At 46.8% G+C, this 15,166-nt stretch overlaps 1 protein-coding gene across 1 annotated transcript in view; it reads right to left on the reverse strand.

Annotated features, from left to right (window-relative positions):
* Positions 1-15,166, reverse strand: part of LOC116825110 (E3 ubiquitin-protein ligase rnf213-alpha-like) — a 142,277-nt gene that overhangs the window by 16,142 nt on the left and 110,969 nt on the right. The window contains exons 47-56 of the mRNA XM_075065869.1: positions 14,337-14,438; positions 11,070-11,285; positions 8,698-8,779; positions 8,010-8,044; positions 5,454-5,548; positions 5,022-5,172; positions 4,698-4,863; positions 4,095-4,186; positions 2,881-3,129; positions 1,170-1,311 (exon numbers count right to left, since the gene is read on the reverse strand). Of these exons, the coding sequence (XP_074921970.1) occupies positions 1,170-1,311; positions 2,881-3,129; positions 4,095-4,186; positions 4,698-4,863; positions 5,022-5,172; positions 5,454-5,548; positions 8,010-8,044; positions 8,698-8,779; positions 11,070-11,285; positions 14,337-14,438 (1,330 nt within the window). The remainder of the gene's footprint in view (positions 1-1,169; positions 1,312-2,880; positions 3,130-4,094; positions 4,187-4,697; positions 4,864-5,021; positions 5,173-5,453; positions 5,549-8,009; positions 8,045-8,697; positions 8,780-11,069; positions 11,286-14,336; positions 14,439-15,166) is intronic.

Raw genomic sequence — 15,166 nt, forward strand, 5'->3', positions numbered from 1 at the left:
GTGGATCTAGCCCTGAGAAGATCACGGCCAGGTCTACACTTCGAGCACTTTGCCAGTGTGGCAATACCAGTATCCTGTTCCAGCAAAGCGCTCCTAGTGTGGACACAGCATACAGCGGACAAAGCACTTTTGCTGGTTTGGCTTACTCCTGCCACCCTGAGCAAAATAAGCAGTCTTGGCGAAAGCACAGTGCAGCTGGTATAACTGTCTCTGCACTAGGAGTTTTTGCCATCAAGCTCCGTCAGTCACAAAATTGCACCTCACACCTGACCAGCCTGGCCATGCTGTCACAAGTCTGTAGTGTGGACCTGGCCACAGTCTTATGGAAAGCCAATGCTCTTAGGCTCCTCAGTCACTGAGGCATTTTGATTGATTGCTCTCACTGGCTTCTTGGACGGATGTTTACAATTTGCAAATAATTGCAGAACTGTGGGTGTTCTCCTTGGTCCACAGGCCTGATCCAAAGCCCACTGCAGCAAATGGGAGCATTTCTCTTGATGTCTGCAGTATTTGGCTCAAGCCCCAGGAATGTCAGTATTATTCCTTGCACAGAGACCACGCCTAGCTCAGCCATGTATGTTCCTTGGGTTCTTTACTGCTGCTCAAGAAATACATACAGATTATTGGGTGCATTGAGGCTGCCAGGGGTTGTCCCCACAATGCAAAGCTGCCCTAAAGCCCCAAGAAGATCCCTGCAGCACTGAGGAATCCACAGGTTCGTAGGGCCAGCGCACAGTGAAGATTCACACCAGCTGGAGAGATCTGACCCCACTGACTCCAATACAACTGTTCCAAGGGTGGATTTGGTACCATAACCCTAGAAGCAGGGCCGGCTCTAGCAATTTTGCTGCCCCAAGCATGACGGCACGCCCTGGGGGGCGCTCTGCCGCTCGCCAGTCCCGCGGCTCCGGTGGAGCTCCCGCAGGCTTCCCTGCGAGGGGTCGGGTGGTCCTGTGGCTCCGGTGGACCTCTCGCAAGCGTGCCTGCGGATGCTCCACCGGAGCCGTGGGACCAGTGGACCCTCTGCAGGCACGCCTGCAGCAGGTCCACCGAAGCCGCCTGCCGCCCTCCCGGCAACCGGCAGAGCGCCCCCTGCGGCATCCCGCCCCAAGCACGCGCTTGGCACGCTGTGGCCTGGAGCCAGCCCTGCTTAGAAGTATGAAGTGTACCTGAGAGGTTGTCCCATTCCAAGAAGTTTCTCACAGAAAGCCCTTCACCTTCATGGATATCACCGTTTTGGAAATAGTGGATCAGAGAGCGCCGCAGAGTGAGAATTTCAGGCAGGTGCCGTATGTGTCGGATGTGCTGGTGCTGTAAGAGAAAAGTAACCACCTCTTTAACATGATGCCTAAGTTCAGTGGGAGAGAAAAGATGCTATTTGGATGAATGTAGCGTGGTTTTGATGTTCCTGCAAACTTCATGGTTATATGGGTGTCTGGCTGTTTTGCATGACTGGAGCAATGCAAAGCAGCCATTGGGGACCGGTCCATCTGGCTCCAAGCCCCTTTGGACTTTTTAATAGTAATCTACTTTATCCCTACAGTTCTCTATTGGACCCTAGGAAAGCGATGCAAAGATCCTGCTACCTGCCAACCTCCAGCCAACCGCCTAGCATTTCATACTGGTTATTGCTAGCACACCTATTGTAATGCAAACTCAAATCGTCCATAGACATATGCTGCAATCAACTGAAGCTGCCTGACTGGAATGGAAGTAGCAGATCCCACCTGCCTTGTTTCTCTGAGCCAGATTAAGAGGTGTAGTATAAACAATGGTGTAAATTAACCCCCTTGTGAGAATAGCTGTCCTATTTCTTTACACGTGTAGCAGGAAGTCTGGTAAAGGGGGAAGAGTTTAAAGCAGGAAAAATAGTGTTTTTTCAAAGTCAGCTAAAATGCATTAATTAAGCGCTGTTCATAAGACCTGTGAAACCCTGTCTACACTAGGTTTTTTCCTACTGTGGACAAAGGACATTAGGATTAGAGAGAGACGGCGAGCTACAGGCAAATTATGATTTTCTTTATTCTAATAAAATTCCTTGTTCAGTGTTTGGAGAAATCAGCCATTGTCATATGACTCCCCTGCAACTGGTCAGTGAGTGTGAGTTGGCCTGAGAGAGTCCAAATGAGAGTAAGGGAGTAAATCTTACACATCATCTCAGAATCTGGCTTTATGGGCATAAGTTAAACCTGAGCATTCATGTTTAAATACAGACACGATGGAAGACCTAGCATAATGATCTCCTGTCTTTAAATCAAGACCTTAACGTAACTGTAAGTAAAAGCGCCACCTAAGACAAAAGCCACGTGTGAACCTACGCAGGAGCTTTTGGCTGAGTATTGTTTTGAGCAGCTGTTTGTTTAAGGGAAGAGAGATCACACCGGGCTACACCAGAAAATGAAGTCAGTTTAATTATGTCAGCATCTGTATTGAAGTGCTACAGTGGCACAGCATTGTAAGTGTAGACAAGCCACAGAAACAGAGGTCAGACAAGAACAGACTAAGAGGGAGAGACTGCCAGAAGGAGGGAGCAGCTGAAAGCCGGTGGATGACTCTGGCAGAAACCTGGGAAGAGGTTGGGGTGCAGAATCAACGATTGCTCTCGGTGCTGTGAGCAACAAAAGCTGTTTCCTCCTAGTTGATTCCCCCTGTGTTCAGAGACACGAGTCTTTGTTCATTATTTGTAAATAAACAAAACTGCAGTAAAGACAATACCAGACTCCATCAATTTCTATTTCCAACTGGAACATCCACAAGGCCCCAGACATTGACTAGCTTGTTGGACTGAAAAGGGGTTACAATGTATTCACATCTGTCTCGGTGTGTGTGTGCATGTGTGCTGTTTGTGTGTGCACATTACTTCAAATCACCCCAGAGCACCTTGGACAGTAGATTCAGGAGCACAGGGAACTGGTTTGCTCCATTTTCTTGCTGCACCAGATGGGTCAGGCGTTGGACTGTCATCCTCTGTTCAAATCTCCACATGCAGGGCATGTTGATAGGCCCGCAGGTCGGCAGGTGGCTGAAAGGCGGGGACTGGCCGTAGGCTACTTTCAGGAGAACATTTGAACTGTGAGCTCCCTCCTCAACAATCTGCTGCTTTGCAGAAGCAAGTTTCGGCTCCAGCACCTGTGAGATGTGAGATGTCAGTTAGGAATCAAGTCTTGTTATAAAGCAGCCTGGCTCTTCTAACTGGTCTGAGAGGCAGCCCGGGCTGGCTCAGGGTTAAGGCACCAGACTAGAGATCTGGGTTCAATTCTTGGCTCTGCCACCGACTCCCTGTGTGATCTCAGAGAAGCTATTTCATGACTTTGTGTGTCCATTTCTCATCTGTAAAAAGGGACAATAATCCTGCCTTTGTCTATTTAAACTGTGAGATCTTGGAGGCAGGGACTGTCTGTCTGTGCAGCACCCAGCTAGGGATGATGGAAACTCCCTAAGAGGTGGGGGGGGGGGGGCACCAGCCCCCAAAACATAGCCCCATCCTAACTCCTTCCCCCCCAAGGACCTGGACCCCTGCTCCTCTCCTCCCTCACCCCACTGTCACTCGCCCTTATGGCTGGTAAAAAGTTGGAGGGCCATGGCCCCCTGGTCCCCCATGCCCAGCACAAAGGGACTCTGTATATGTTTGTGAAGGGCCTGGGAAAATGAGGCCCTGATCTTTGTTGAAGCCAACAGGCCCTAGTGTGATGATAATATAATGAAATGCCAACAGAACTCTTGGAAATGCAGAGAGGCAGGCAGTTTAACACCACAGACACTCAGATACACAGAGGGTTCCTCTCTAGTACGCTGAGCACAATGGACAAGTTTTTGCACTGGAAAAGTGAGCCAGGCTTAATATAGTCTATGTGGTTCTATCAGGTTCTTATAACGTGCCCATCACTGTAGCATCTGAGCACCAAGGGGTTCTTGGGCAAAAAAAAAAATAAAAAAAAAAATGGCATTTTAGAAATATTTTGTGTGACTTCTGGTTTGAGACAGTGGCATGGAAGTCTCAGATGGGCTTTTTCTGGCTCTCTCTGTCTTACCTTAAGTAAACAGCCAGTTTATCTGTGATATTTACCATGTATAGAAAACCAGTCCTCACATACCTGGAAGAACGACTGAGTTATGGCTTTTAAGCAGCTTTCCCACTGTACTCTGTCTTCTTTTTCATGCATACATTTAATGGTCATGTTTGTGTCTGTAAGAAATATACAATTACACATCAGCTTTCATCATTTAACATAAAATAATGATCAGATCTAAAGTAGAGGAGTTGCAGTAAATATTGTTGTTCATAATGGTGAAATGAATTACAGTGTTACCAGGCAACTGAATTCTTGAGTCATAAGATATAGGAGCACATGAAAATATTAAAAATCAGTTTGTTGATGGGCTCGTAGGTTGTAAGTTATGATCATCTAGTCTGATCTCCTGCATAACACTGGCCAAACAACCTCCGCCAGTGATTTCTACACCATGCCCATCACCTCTGTCTGAGCTATAGCAGATCTTTTAGAAATAGAGATACATCTTCATGTCAAGACTCCAGTTGCTGGAGAATCCACCTCATTCCTACATGAGCTGTCCTGATGGGTCATTCCCCTCTATGATAAACATTCTGAACCTAATTTTAGTCTGAATGTCATAAATACAGCAGCAAAAAACGAAAAACAAAAAGTAACAGCCTCTAAAACGAGGCGTTTCTTTACCTGCTGTGCTGTCGAGGATGTATCTGAGGAACAGGTGGACTGTCATCGTTGCATCGTCTATGTTTCCACTAAGTGACTCTGCTAGGAACTGGATGTCTTTTTCAAGGTGGTCACAAAAGAACTTTTCTGTGTTCTGGGGCTTCACTTTCATTAGCTCCAAAATGGACTAGAAAGCAAAGTATTTCCATAGCTTAGCTCTGAGGAAACATTTCCCCTTTTCATTGTACAGACACCTTTACCATTACAAAATGAGCCTGTTAGTGGTGTATAACACTTATCAGTTATTACAGACAGACATTTTGCCAGGGGCATTTGTTTTCCCACCTGTCTATCAGTAAAAGTCCCCAGGAGCATTGAAGAATGGAGCAGTGCTCTGGCAATGCAGATTGAGGTTGCAGGCAGATCCCTCTCTGTCTCATTGTTCCGTGAGGATGGATTCCCCAGCACATAGCCTCTCTCTGTTTTATCCTCTGTGCTGTATTAAGAAACCACAATTTATTTGATAGTCATAGAGGTCAGACTTTTCTTCCAAACCTTGTATCTGTTTGGTGCTTCACCCTAACCAGTTCACGATTATAGTGACTGGGGAGTCACATTGGGGTGGGGAAAAGGATTGGAATTTTGAACTTTCAGTGAAATTTCCCTTAAAATTGGCACCTGTAGTTCATCCCAGTAGACAATTCCCAGACAGCTGTGTGGGTTTAAGTTCACACAGTCTCATTCCCTTTACATTACACGCAATGATTTTAAACTTACGTATCTACTTTCTCAAATCCCTTCACCGGTTTGTGATTAGTTCCACCAACCTCAGAGCCACACACACATTTCTTAATATCCATGGGCAGTCCACACTGTTGAAACAGGGATAAGGTCAGCTTTAGTCACTTTTTAAAGAATCAGCAATACAACAATTGTACAATGGTTTGCTCAGCTGCTAGCCAGACAGCACCACTCTGCAGCTGAGCAAGAAACAGACTTTGCACAAAGCACCGGAGGCAAAAATATTCAAAACAGTGAACAGGAAAGACAGTGAGTGTGCAATATACTGGCCTTGTGCATAGGATCATGTTTCTCAGAATAGCCTAGTGGAGTTAGGGCTTGTCTACACGGCCCCTCAGTGCATGGGAGGTTGGGGTGTGAATGTACACACACCAATTGTCTCTGTGGAGCCAACTCCTGCACACTAAAAGTGCTGTTGAATCAGCAGCACGTCCACATGCAATATGGAACGTTTAGTGCACAAGAGGCAGCAGTGTCCACACAGTGATTTAGTGTGCAGGACATTGTGCTGTAATTCACACCCTGGCTTGCCGCACACAAAGTGGCCATGTAGACAAGTCCCATGGCTCCCCAAACACACTGAAATTCGCAGGGGGGAGGAGAGGAGCTGCTCCCTTTGAGTGTACACAGCTGTGGTCTCACCAAATGTACACAGAATGAGCATGACTGCTAGTGCCAAGGCAAAACCAGATTGATCACTGTTGAAAACCACATTGCTAGAACGGAGGAGGAGGATTAGGTGCAGGGTACTCAGACCTGCACTCAAGGCGGCCCAGACCCACCAAGGTACTTCATGACTAAGTCCCAATTTCAGGCATCACTGTGAACCACAAAACTCCTGCTCAGCTACTACCTAACCCTGTAGCATCTACACTCACTGAGCGCCTCTGCTCTCAGGGGACAAGTTCCCTCAGTGCTGAAGTTTCTGCCTCTGGGCATGTGCACTGCTGCCTCCCTCTAGGTGTCCAAATGCCGATCTCTGCCTCAGCCCCAGAGCAACCCAGGAAAAGACCCAGTTCAAAACCCGGCCAGAGGAGGGGGATTTTGCACACCTTTCAGCCCAGTGGTTGGAGCACTCATCCCAGGAAATCCAGGTTTAATTACCTCCTTGGCACAAAGGATTTAAACTAGGGGCTCCCACGTCCTAGAAGGGAGCCCTAGACTCTGAGCTATGGGAGACTCTGATGGGGCTCCCTCAATCTCTCCTGGTGATGCTGTTCCATTGAGGCTAAACAATGAGTCATTGGAACAAGGGGACTGGACCCCTGGGTCCTCCACCTCCCTAATCACTGGACTGCAGACTCCTTCTCACCACCACTACCTCCTCCTCCTCTTCCTCTGGCTGTTGTGTGTGGAGTGACACAGGCTTCATACAGATGCAGCTTTGGATATGATGAAATTCTAGTATCACAGGAGAGTAGCTTGGATGCACAGCAGTGAAAATCTCAATCTTTGTGCAGAGTGACACAGAAATGACTTAGGTGCCTAAGCCCCCTTGGATCATTGAGCAGAGCTAGGCACTTCCCTGCAGCCTGGACCAAGGAGGGGGGAAGGGCGTAGCATGTACCCCCTGATCAGTATCTCCCATTGGCTGGCCTACGCAGCTCCTTGCCTGGCATGCTGGCTTGGCATGTCACATTGTCAGGTGCCTGTCTCTGCCCAGGCATTGTGCCGGGAGCGAGGTGCCTAATTCGGGCTCTGTGGATCCCACTGCTGCTCCAGCGCTTTTCTAAGTGACTAGAAGTTTGGTGTTGCCTAACCTCTAACCCCCTTCTGGAGCTGGGCCTAAAGCACTTGCAGTGCAAAAGCGACTACCTCTACAAATACCACGTTTTGTTCCTACAGGCCATGCCATGGGACTCTTTATATTCTGTAACTGTCTCCACAGACACATCTACACATGGAACCCGCACTTACCAGTGTGGTGCCAGCCCAGCTCTAGCGATGGCCAGGCCGTACATAGAGGTTGATGAGCCTGCTACAGCCCAGACTAAGAGAGGTGAGTCTTTCGGCTCAGATAGGAAACAATTGTGATCTTAGATCTGGAGGAGGCTGGACAGCCCTGGATATGAAACTCTCATATCACAGAAGACTAGCATGGGGATGCACAGCAGTGAAAAGCTCAAGCCTAGACACTATGTGAAGGTTTAGCTGGAATTTAAGTGCATATTTTTAAGTAGGGAGATCAGGTGAGGTGTTCACTTGGAGGGGAGGAATAGCTCAGTGGTTTGAGTATTGGCTTTCTAAACCCAGGGTTGTGAGTTCAATCCTTGAGGGGGTCACTTAGGAATCTGGGGCAAAATCAGTACTTGATCTTGCTAGTGAAGGCAGAAGGCTGGACTCAATGACCTTTCAGGGTCCCTTCCAGCTCTATGAGATAGGTAGATCTCCATACACTTATTTTATATATTTGTGTCAATGGCAAGTAGCCCTGTCCAAAGAAATCGGACATGTACATTCCAGAGACACACAGACACAGCAAGAGGCTGAAGATACACATGCAATGAGCAACAGCTATGAAGAGACACTTACATTTTCAATGGCCCAGGGCTGTCTGCATCGGCATCCTGTGTGTGAGAGGGAAGGAGACCAATCAGCTACTGATACAGTCACACAAACAACACTAATGATAACACACCAGAACCTCAGCTGGAGTGGATCAGCACAGCCCCAGTGACTCCAATGGAGCGATGACCAATTCTCCCCAGCTGGGAATCTGGCTCACTGACTCCAATGGAGTGATGGCCAACTGACACCAGCCAGGGACCTGGTCCCAAATTTCCTGCTTCTGTAAAAAATGACCTTGTGAAACAAGATTCTAAACCAGATTTCTGGTCAGTCTGAAATGCGGTCACTGCAGGACCAGCCTGGAGGGATACAGTCGGCTTTAAGCAGCCTTTACCCATCCCTTATACCAAGGCTGCCAGACCCTTCATTAACCTTGCTCTAATTTAAGACCAGCTTCCTATAGGCTCAGGGTACTTTTCTGTCAAGCAGGGATCAGCTGGACTCAGCTGTGTCCCAGTCATGCCCCATTTTCCCCAACCACATCTCCACCTGGAGGCTTGGAAAGGAGGTGGCACAGGAACCTCTCCGTATGTATACACCATTAGGGTTAAGCTGAATGGCTGCCTCCTGGCAAGCACACTTGGTATTACAATAGTGGTGCACTTAAAAGCAGTAAGAAAAAATATTGATAAAAAGTTTTTCTGAGACTTACTCCACATCTTTGTAAAGCGAACATTTTCCAAGTTCATCACGTCAAAGAGAAGGTCGTCCGGCATGGTCGGAAGGTAGGTCCCCTTGTAAACAAACCACAGTTGGACAACTTTACTACAGCACTGGGACAGAGCAGAAGGAAGGGCTTGTGGCTAGAGCATTGAATGGGGATTTGGGAGATACAGGTTTGGTTCCTGGCACCTTCCAGATACACAGTGACTAAGCTCAGAACCTCATTGCACCAAGCACTGCACAGACACACAGTTACTGAGATCAGGGCCACATCATGCCCCCATCAGAGTCCTGCATTTAGGACAGAAGAATCCCATGCACCGCTTTAGGCTGAGGACCAACAGGCTAAGCAGCAATTCTCCAGAAAAGGACCTGGGGATTACAGTGGATGAGAAGCTGGATATGAGTCAGCAGTGTGCCCTCGTTGCCAAGAAGGCTAATGGCATATTGGGCTGTATTAGTAGGAGCATTGCCAGCAGATTGAGCGAAGTGATTATTTTCCTCTATTCAGCACTGCTGAGGTCACACCTGGAGTACTGCATCCAGTTTTGGGCCCCCCACTACAAGAAGGATGTGGACAAACTGGAGAGAGTACAGTGGAGGGCAATGAAAATGATCAGGGGGATAGGACACATGACTTATGAGGAGAGGCTGAGGGAACTGGGCTTGTTGAGCCTGCAGAAGAGAAGAGTTGAGGGGGGGATGTGAAGCAACCTTCAACTACCCCCCCTGAAAGGGGGAAAAAAAAAAGGGTTTCCCAAAGAGAATGGAGCTACGGCTTGTTCCTCTAATGGTGGCAAGATGACAGAACAGGAGTAATGGTCTCAAGTGCAGTGGGGAGGATTTAGGCCTGGATATTAGGAACACTGTTTCACTAGGCGGGTTGGGTGAAAAGCACTTGAAATGGGGTTAACCCAGGGGTGGGGAGATCTCCTTCTTTGGAGGTGTTTAAGGCCCAGCTTGACAAAGCCCTGCTGGGATGATTTAGTTGGGGGTCAGTCCTGCTTTGAGCAGGGGGTTGGACTAGATACCTCCTGAGGTCCCTTCCAACCCTGATATTCTATGATTATATGCCGGGCACTGCTCAGACACAAAGCTACTGAGATCAGGGTTCTGTTGGGCAGGGCGCTGCACAGACACATAGCGACCAAGATCGGGGTCCTGTTGTTCCCAACACCATACAGACACATAATGAGACAATCCCTGCCCCAATGAGTTACAATATAAATAGACAAGAGGCGGGAGAAGAAAGGTCCAGTGACTTGCCCAAGTCACTCAGGGAGAGGTGGGAACAGAACCTAGGAAACATGAGCCTTAGTCCAGTGCCTGATCCCCCAAGGACACAGCCACTCTGAATGAGTAATAAAATACTGGTAGAGAATCATAAAGCAAAATGGGCCTATAAAAGTGCTCAGCCTCCAAAGCAGGCTGCTGGCTAGGCCAGATCAATTCTCACAAGGGGTGTTTGTGCTACCCAGCTTCATGCCAAATTCTCCCCCTTCGTCCCAGGTAGAGGTTTTCATTTCCTTGTGCTAGGTGGCTCTCTCGGCCTGAGCACAGACAGGATTCTTCTTCCACCAGGAATTTGGTGCCATAATTGCGAAACTAGCCACACAGCACAAAGGGAAAGAGGCATCGATGTTAAGGCCAGAAGGAACATTTCTGACCATCCAGCTCGGCCTCCTGCATAGCCCACTCCAGAGAATCTTACCCAGCGATTCCTGCATCCAGCCCAATGACTTGTGGAAACTTTGATTTCAACAGGAAAATCTAACTTTATCAGCTGACATTAAGATAACGAGTCACTGCAAACAGACACACACAGATGGACAGACAGCCAGGCGGATAATTCAGGGCTCCAAATAATGGTAATTGAGTGAGATTCTCTGGCCTGGGTTATGCAGGGGGTTATAATGGTTCTTCCTGGCCTTAAATTCTTTTGGTGCTATTTCCCTGGAGCCCCCAGAACCTCAGGCAGGTTGTCGTGCACATATCCCCAGCATTCATCACTGTAGAAAGGGGGAAATGCAAATAATGACTTTAGGGGTTTTTGGAACAGAAAATCCAAAGTCTCTGGTTAGCGACTGAGTTAACAGAACAGGACGAGACCCAGAAGCAAAGTGCAGGTGGGATGTGGTAGGATGGCCATGATTTTGGATGATCTTATATATATTTGTATTTATAGGGACAGATCTTAAGTTCCTCCCACATCCAAAAGCTACTGTACCTGATACTGCAGACAGAAATGTTCCCCGGCCAGTGCTAGGTTAAGGGTTCATGGCATAAAGGGGATTAGGTCAGTGGCACTACAGAGTTGCTGAGGCTGAGGAGGAATACAATGGCTCTTTGCTTTAGACTCACCGTGACAGCGCTGGGCTGGAAGCAGATGGATTTGAATAGCTCGGTGAGTGGGTGCTGGGACAGGGTCAGTGTGAGAGCAGTATGCAGCACCACTTCCAGCAAGGCTGCGTTCTCCTGGCTGCTCATGTCACTCATGATCTTTTCCAATTTGTTTTCCTCGGATTCTTCTGAGGGCAGCGATGCCTGTAGGAGCCTCTCCATGTGCTTTGCAATGGCCTAAATGACAATCAAATAAAACAGAGAGAGGTTTATGGGCTCCGCCGATCTCTGTTGTGTTTCATAATCAGGGTGAAATTCACCCTTATGCAGCAGAGCCAGCACAAGACCGTGGGGTTCAGTGATGGTTCAGTGCATAGAAACTTGCAAAGAGATCTGCTTTGTTCTGTTTCCAACTGGCTGTAATAACAAGAGATTCACTGCACCCCACCTGACCTTCTGTCTGGGAGGCTCAGACCTTCAAGGCACATTCCCTATAATTACAGTCGGCACCAGTTAAGCTCCACTAAGTCTCTTTACCCACAAGAGCAAACTATCCCACTGCATTGGAAAGATAGGAAGTGTGGCAAGAGACCACCTTGGCTTAACCAGGAGATCTTCAATGATCTAAAAATCAAAAAAAGAGTCCTACAAAATGTGGAAACTAGGTCAAATTACAAAGGATGAATATAAACAAATAACATAAGTATGTAGGGACAAAATTAGAAATGCCAAGGCACAAAACGAGATCCAATTAGCTAGAGACATAAAGGCTAACAATAAAACATTCTACAAATACATCAGAAGCAAGAGGAAGACCAAGGACAGGCTAGGCCAGTTCCTCAAAGTGGGGAGGGAACAACAACAGAAAATGTGGAAATGGCAGAGATGCTTAATGACTTCATTGATTTGGTTTCCACGAAGAAGGTTGGTGGTGATTGGTCGTCTAACATAGTGAATGCCAGTGAAACTAAGGCAGGATCAGAAGGGAATAGGGAAACAGGGAAAAAACAACTTAAAAATTACTTGGACAAATTAGATGTCTTCAAGGCACCAGGGCCTGATGAAATGTGTCCCGGAATACTCAAGGAGCTGACTGAGAAGATATCTGAGCCATTAGCAACTTTCTTTGAAAAGTCATGGAAGACGGGAGAGATTTCAGAAGACTGGAAAAGGGCAATTATAGTGCCCATCTATAAAAAGGGAAATAAGGACAACCCGAGGAATTACAGACCAGTCAGCTTAACTTCTGTACCCAGAAAGATAATGGAGCAAATAATTAAGCAAGCAGTTTGCAAATATCTAGAAGATAATAAGATGATAAGTAACAGTCAGCATGGATTTGTCAAAAACAAATTGTGTCAAACCAACCTGATAGCTTTCCTTGACAGGGTAACAAGACTTGTGGAGAAGCAACAGATGTGGCATATCTTGACTTTACTAAGGCTTTTGATACAGTCTCGCGTGACATTCTCATAAGCAAAACTAGGGAAATGCAACCTAGATGGAGCTACTATAAGGTAGGTGCAAAACTGGTTGGAAAATCATTCCCAGAGAGTAGTTATCAGCGGTTCACAGTCATGCTGGAAGGGCATAACGCATGTGGTTCCCCAGAGATCAGTTTTGGGTCCGGTTCTGTTCAATATCTTCATCAATGATTTAGATAATGGCATAGGGAGTATGCTTATAAAGTTTGTGGATGATACCAAGCAGGGAGGGGTTGCAAATGCTTTGGAGGATAGGATTAAAATTCAAAATCATCTGGACAAACTGGAGAAATGGTCTGAGGTAAACAGGCTAAAATTCAATAAGGACAAATGCAAAGTGCTCCACTCAGGAAGGAACAATCAGTTGCACACATTGTGGCAAATTGCCGGTACTGTTCTGCTGGGTCTCGTGCTTTCTCTTCTCTGGGGTAGGTTCAGGGCTCTATTGCTTGCCTCTGAACCAGTTCTTAATACTCCCACTAGTCACTGGAGAGGGATGAAGGGAGGACCTGGCCCGCCCTTTACTCCATCCCAACACCAGCCCTGAGGATTGTGATGAAACACCTTGACTTAGGCGTTCCTCCCTGGTACTGTCCCTCTACCCTTTCAGCTGTGAAGGGCTTCTGCTACCTCTACACAACCGTCCCCTACTAGGTTTCTTCTGGACCAACGCCACTGCAAAGACTCCCCAAAAACTTTCGATTTCCCATATCAAAACTCTTCTCTTCTCCAACTCTCACGAACTCCAACAAACCTCCTCCTTCAAACTCCCACACTGGGGTCCTGACTGAACAGGGTTTTTATCACATAACTGAACGCAGTCTCTAATTGGAGCAGTGCCTCTAAATGGCTACAGGTGTTCTAGTTAATCTAAAGCAAACCTTCCTCCCTTGGCAGGGAATAAGGCCCCCTGCTAACACTCTCATGCTGCCCTCTGGCCATGCTGTATCACAACATACAGAATGGGAAATGACTGCCTAGGAAGGAGTACTGCGGAAAGAAATCTGGGGCTCATAGTGAACCGCAAGCTAAATATGAATCATTCAACAGTGTAACACTGTTGCAAAAAAAGCAGACATCCTTCTGGGCTGTATTAGCAGGAGCGTTGAAAGCAAGACACGAGAAGTAATTCTTCCGCTCTACTCTGCGCTGGTTAGGCCTCAGCTGAAATATTGTGTCCAGTTCTGGGTGCCACATTTCAAGAAAATTGTGGACAAATTAGAGAGAGTCCAGAGAAGAGTGAAAAAAATGATTAAGGGTCTAGAAAATATGACCTATAAGAGAAGATTGAAAAAATTGGGTTTGTTTAGTGTAGAGAAGAGAAGACTGGGAGGTGACATGATCACAGTTGTCAACTACCTAAAAGGTTGTTACAAGGAGGAGGAAGAAAAATTGTTTTTCTTAATCTCTGAGGATAGGTCAAGAAGCAAAGGGCTTAAATTGCAGCAAAGGAGGTTTAGGTTGCACATTAGGGAAAACTTCCTAACTGTCAAGGTGGTTAGGCACTGGAATAAATTGCCTAGGGAGGTTGTGGAATCTCCATCGTTGGAGATTTTTAAGAGTAGGTTACACAGACACCTGTCAGAGATGATCTAGATGGTGCTTGGTCCTGCCAGGAGCGGAGGGGGCTGGATTTGATGACCTCTCGAGGTTCCTTCTAGTTCTCTGATTCTCTGATTCAGGTCCTACGTGGCAGATCCTCAGCTGCTGTAAATTGTACGGGCTCTCTGCACAAGGGTGAATTTCACTCATACAGAATCACAAACCAAACCGTGTTCCATTAAAATAGAAAACAGCCACTCACTGTTATTTGCTTGGCTTCTTCAGAGTCTGTGTTTTTAATGTGGCCTCTTGCTCTGTCTAGTGTCAAAAGCATCAGTGGTGTATTGGAGCTGATTTTTATGTCCTAAGGAAATAAAAATATTTTATACTTTTGTTATAAAGAAGCTGTTTATATATTATTTAAGGCACACCATTTTATAGCAAGAGGCTGCTAAAGACTCCTAACAGACCAGTTACATTTGAAGGTTAATCAAAAGGTTTTTCATTTATTTTATTATTATTATTCTTGTTTTATATATTGCTTTATTATTTGTATTATGGCAGTGTATAGAAGCCACGATCTTGACTGGGGCCCATAGTGCCAGACTCTGCATAGAAACACAGTGACTGACATCAGGGCCCCTGAGCAATGTAGTTATACCGACCAAACCCACTGTGTAGACAGTGTTATGTCAGTGAGCGAGAGAACCTCTCCTCCAGATGTAGCTACCGCCTGTCGGGGAGGTGGATTAACTACACCAAGGGGCTAGATCTCTCCTGTCAGTGTAGAGCATCTTCATTAAAGCACTACAGCGGGGCAGCTGCACCAGCGCAGTGTTTTAAGTGTAAACTTGACCACAGTAACTAAGATTAGAGCCCCATTGTGCAAGGCGCTGCACCCACGTACTGAGAGACAGTCCCTGCCACAAAGAGCTCTCAGTCGAAATACCAAAATCATTTTGAAAATAACACACAAAAGCCCAAAGGTCATGTTTTACCAATTCTGTGGTTAGGAGCACTTTTTGATTATCAAGAACAAAACTGCTTTCACTAGAGCCATTGGATGGTTCGGGGCAATTGCCCCGGGCCTCG

This window comes from Chelonoidis abingdonii, chromosome 4, assembly GCF_003597395.2.
Source record: "Chelonoidis abingdonii isolate Lonesome George chromosome 4, CheloAbing_2.0, whole genome shotgun sequence".
Taxonomy (NCBI): Eukaryota; Metazoa; Chordata; order Testudines; family Testudinidae; genus Chelonoidis; species Chelonoidis abingdonii.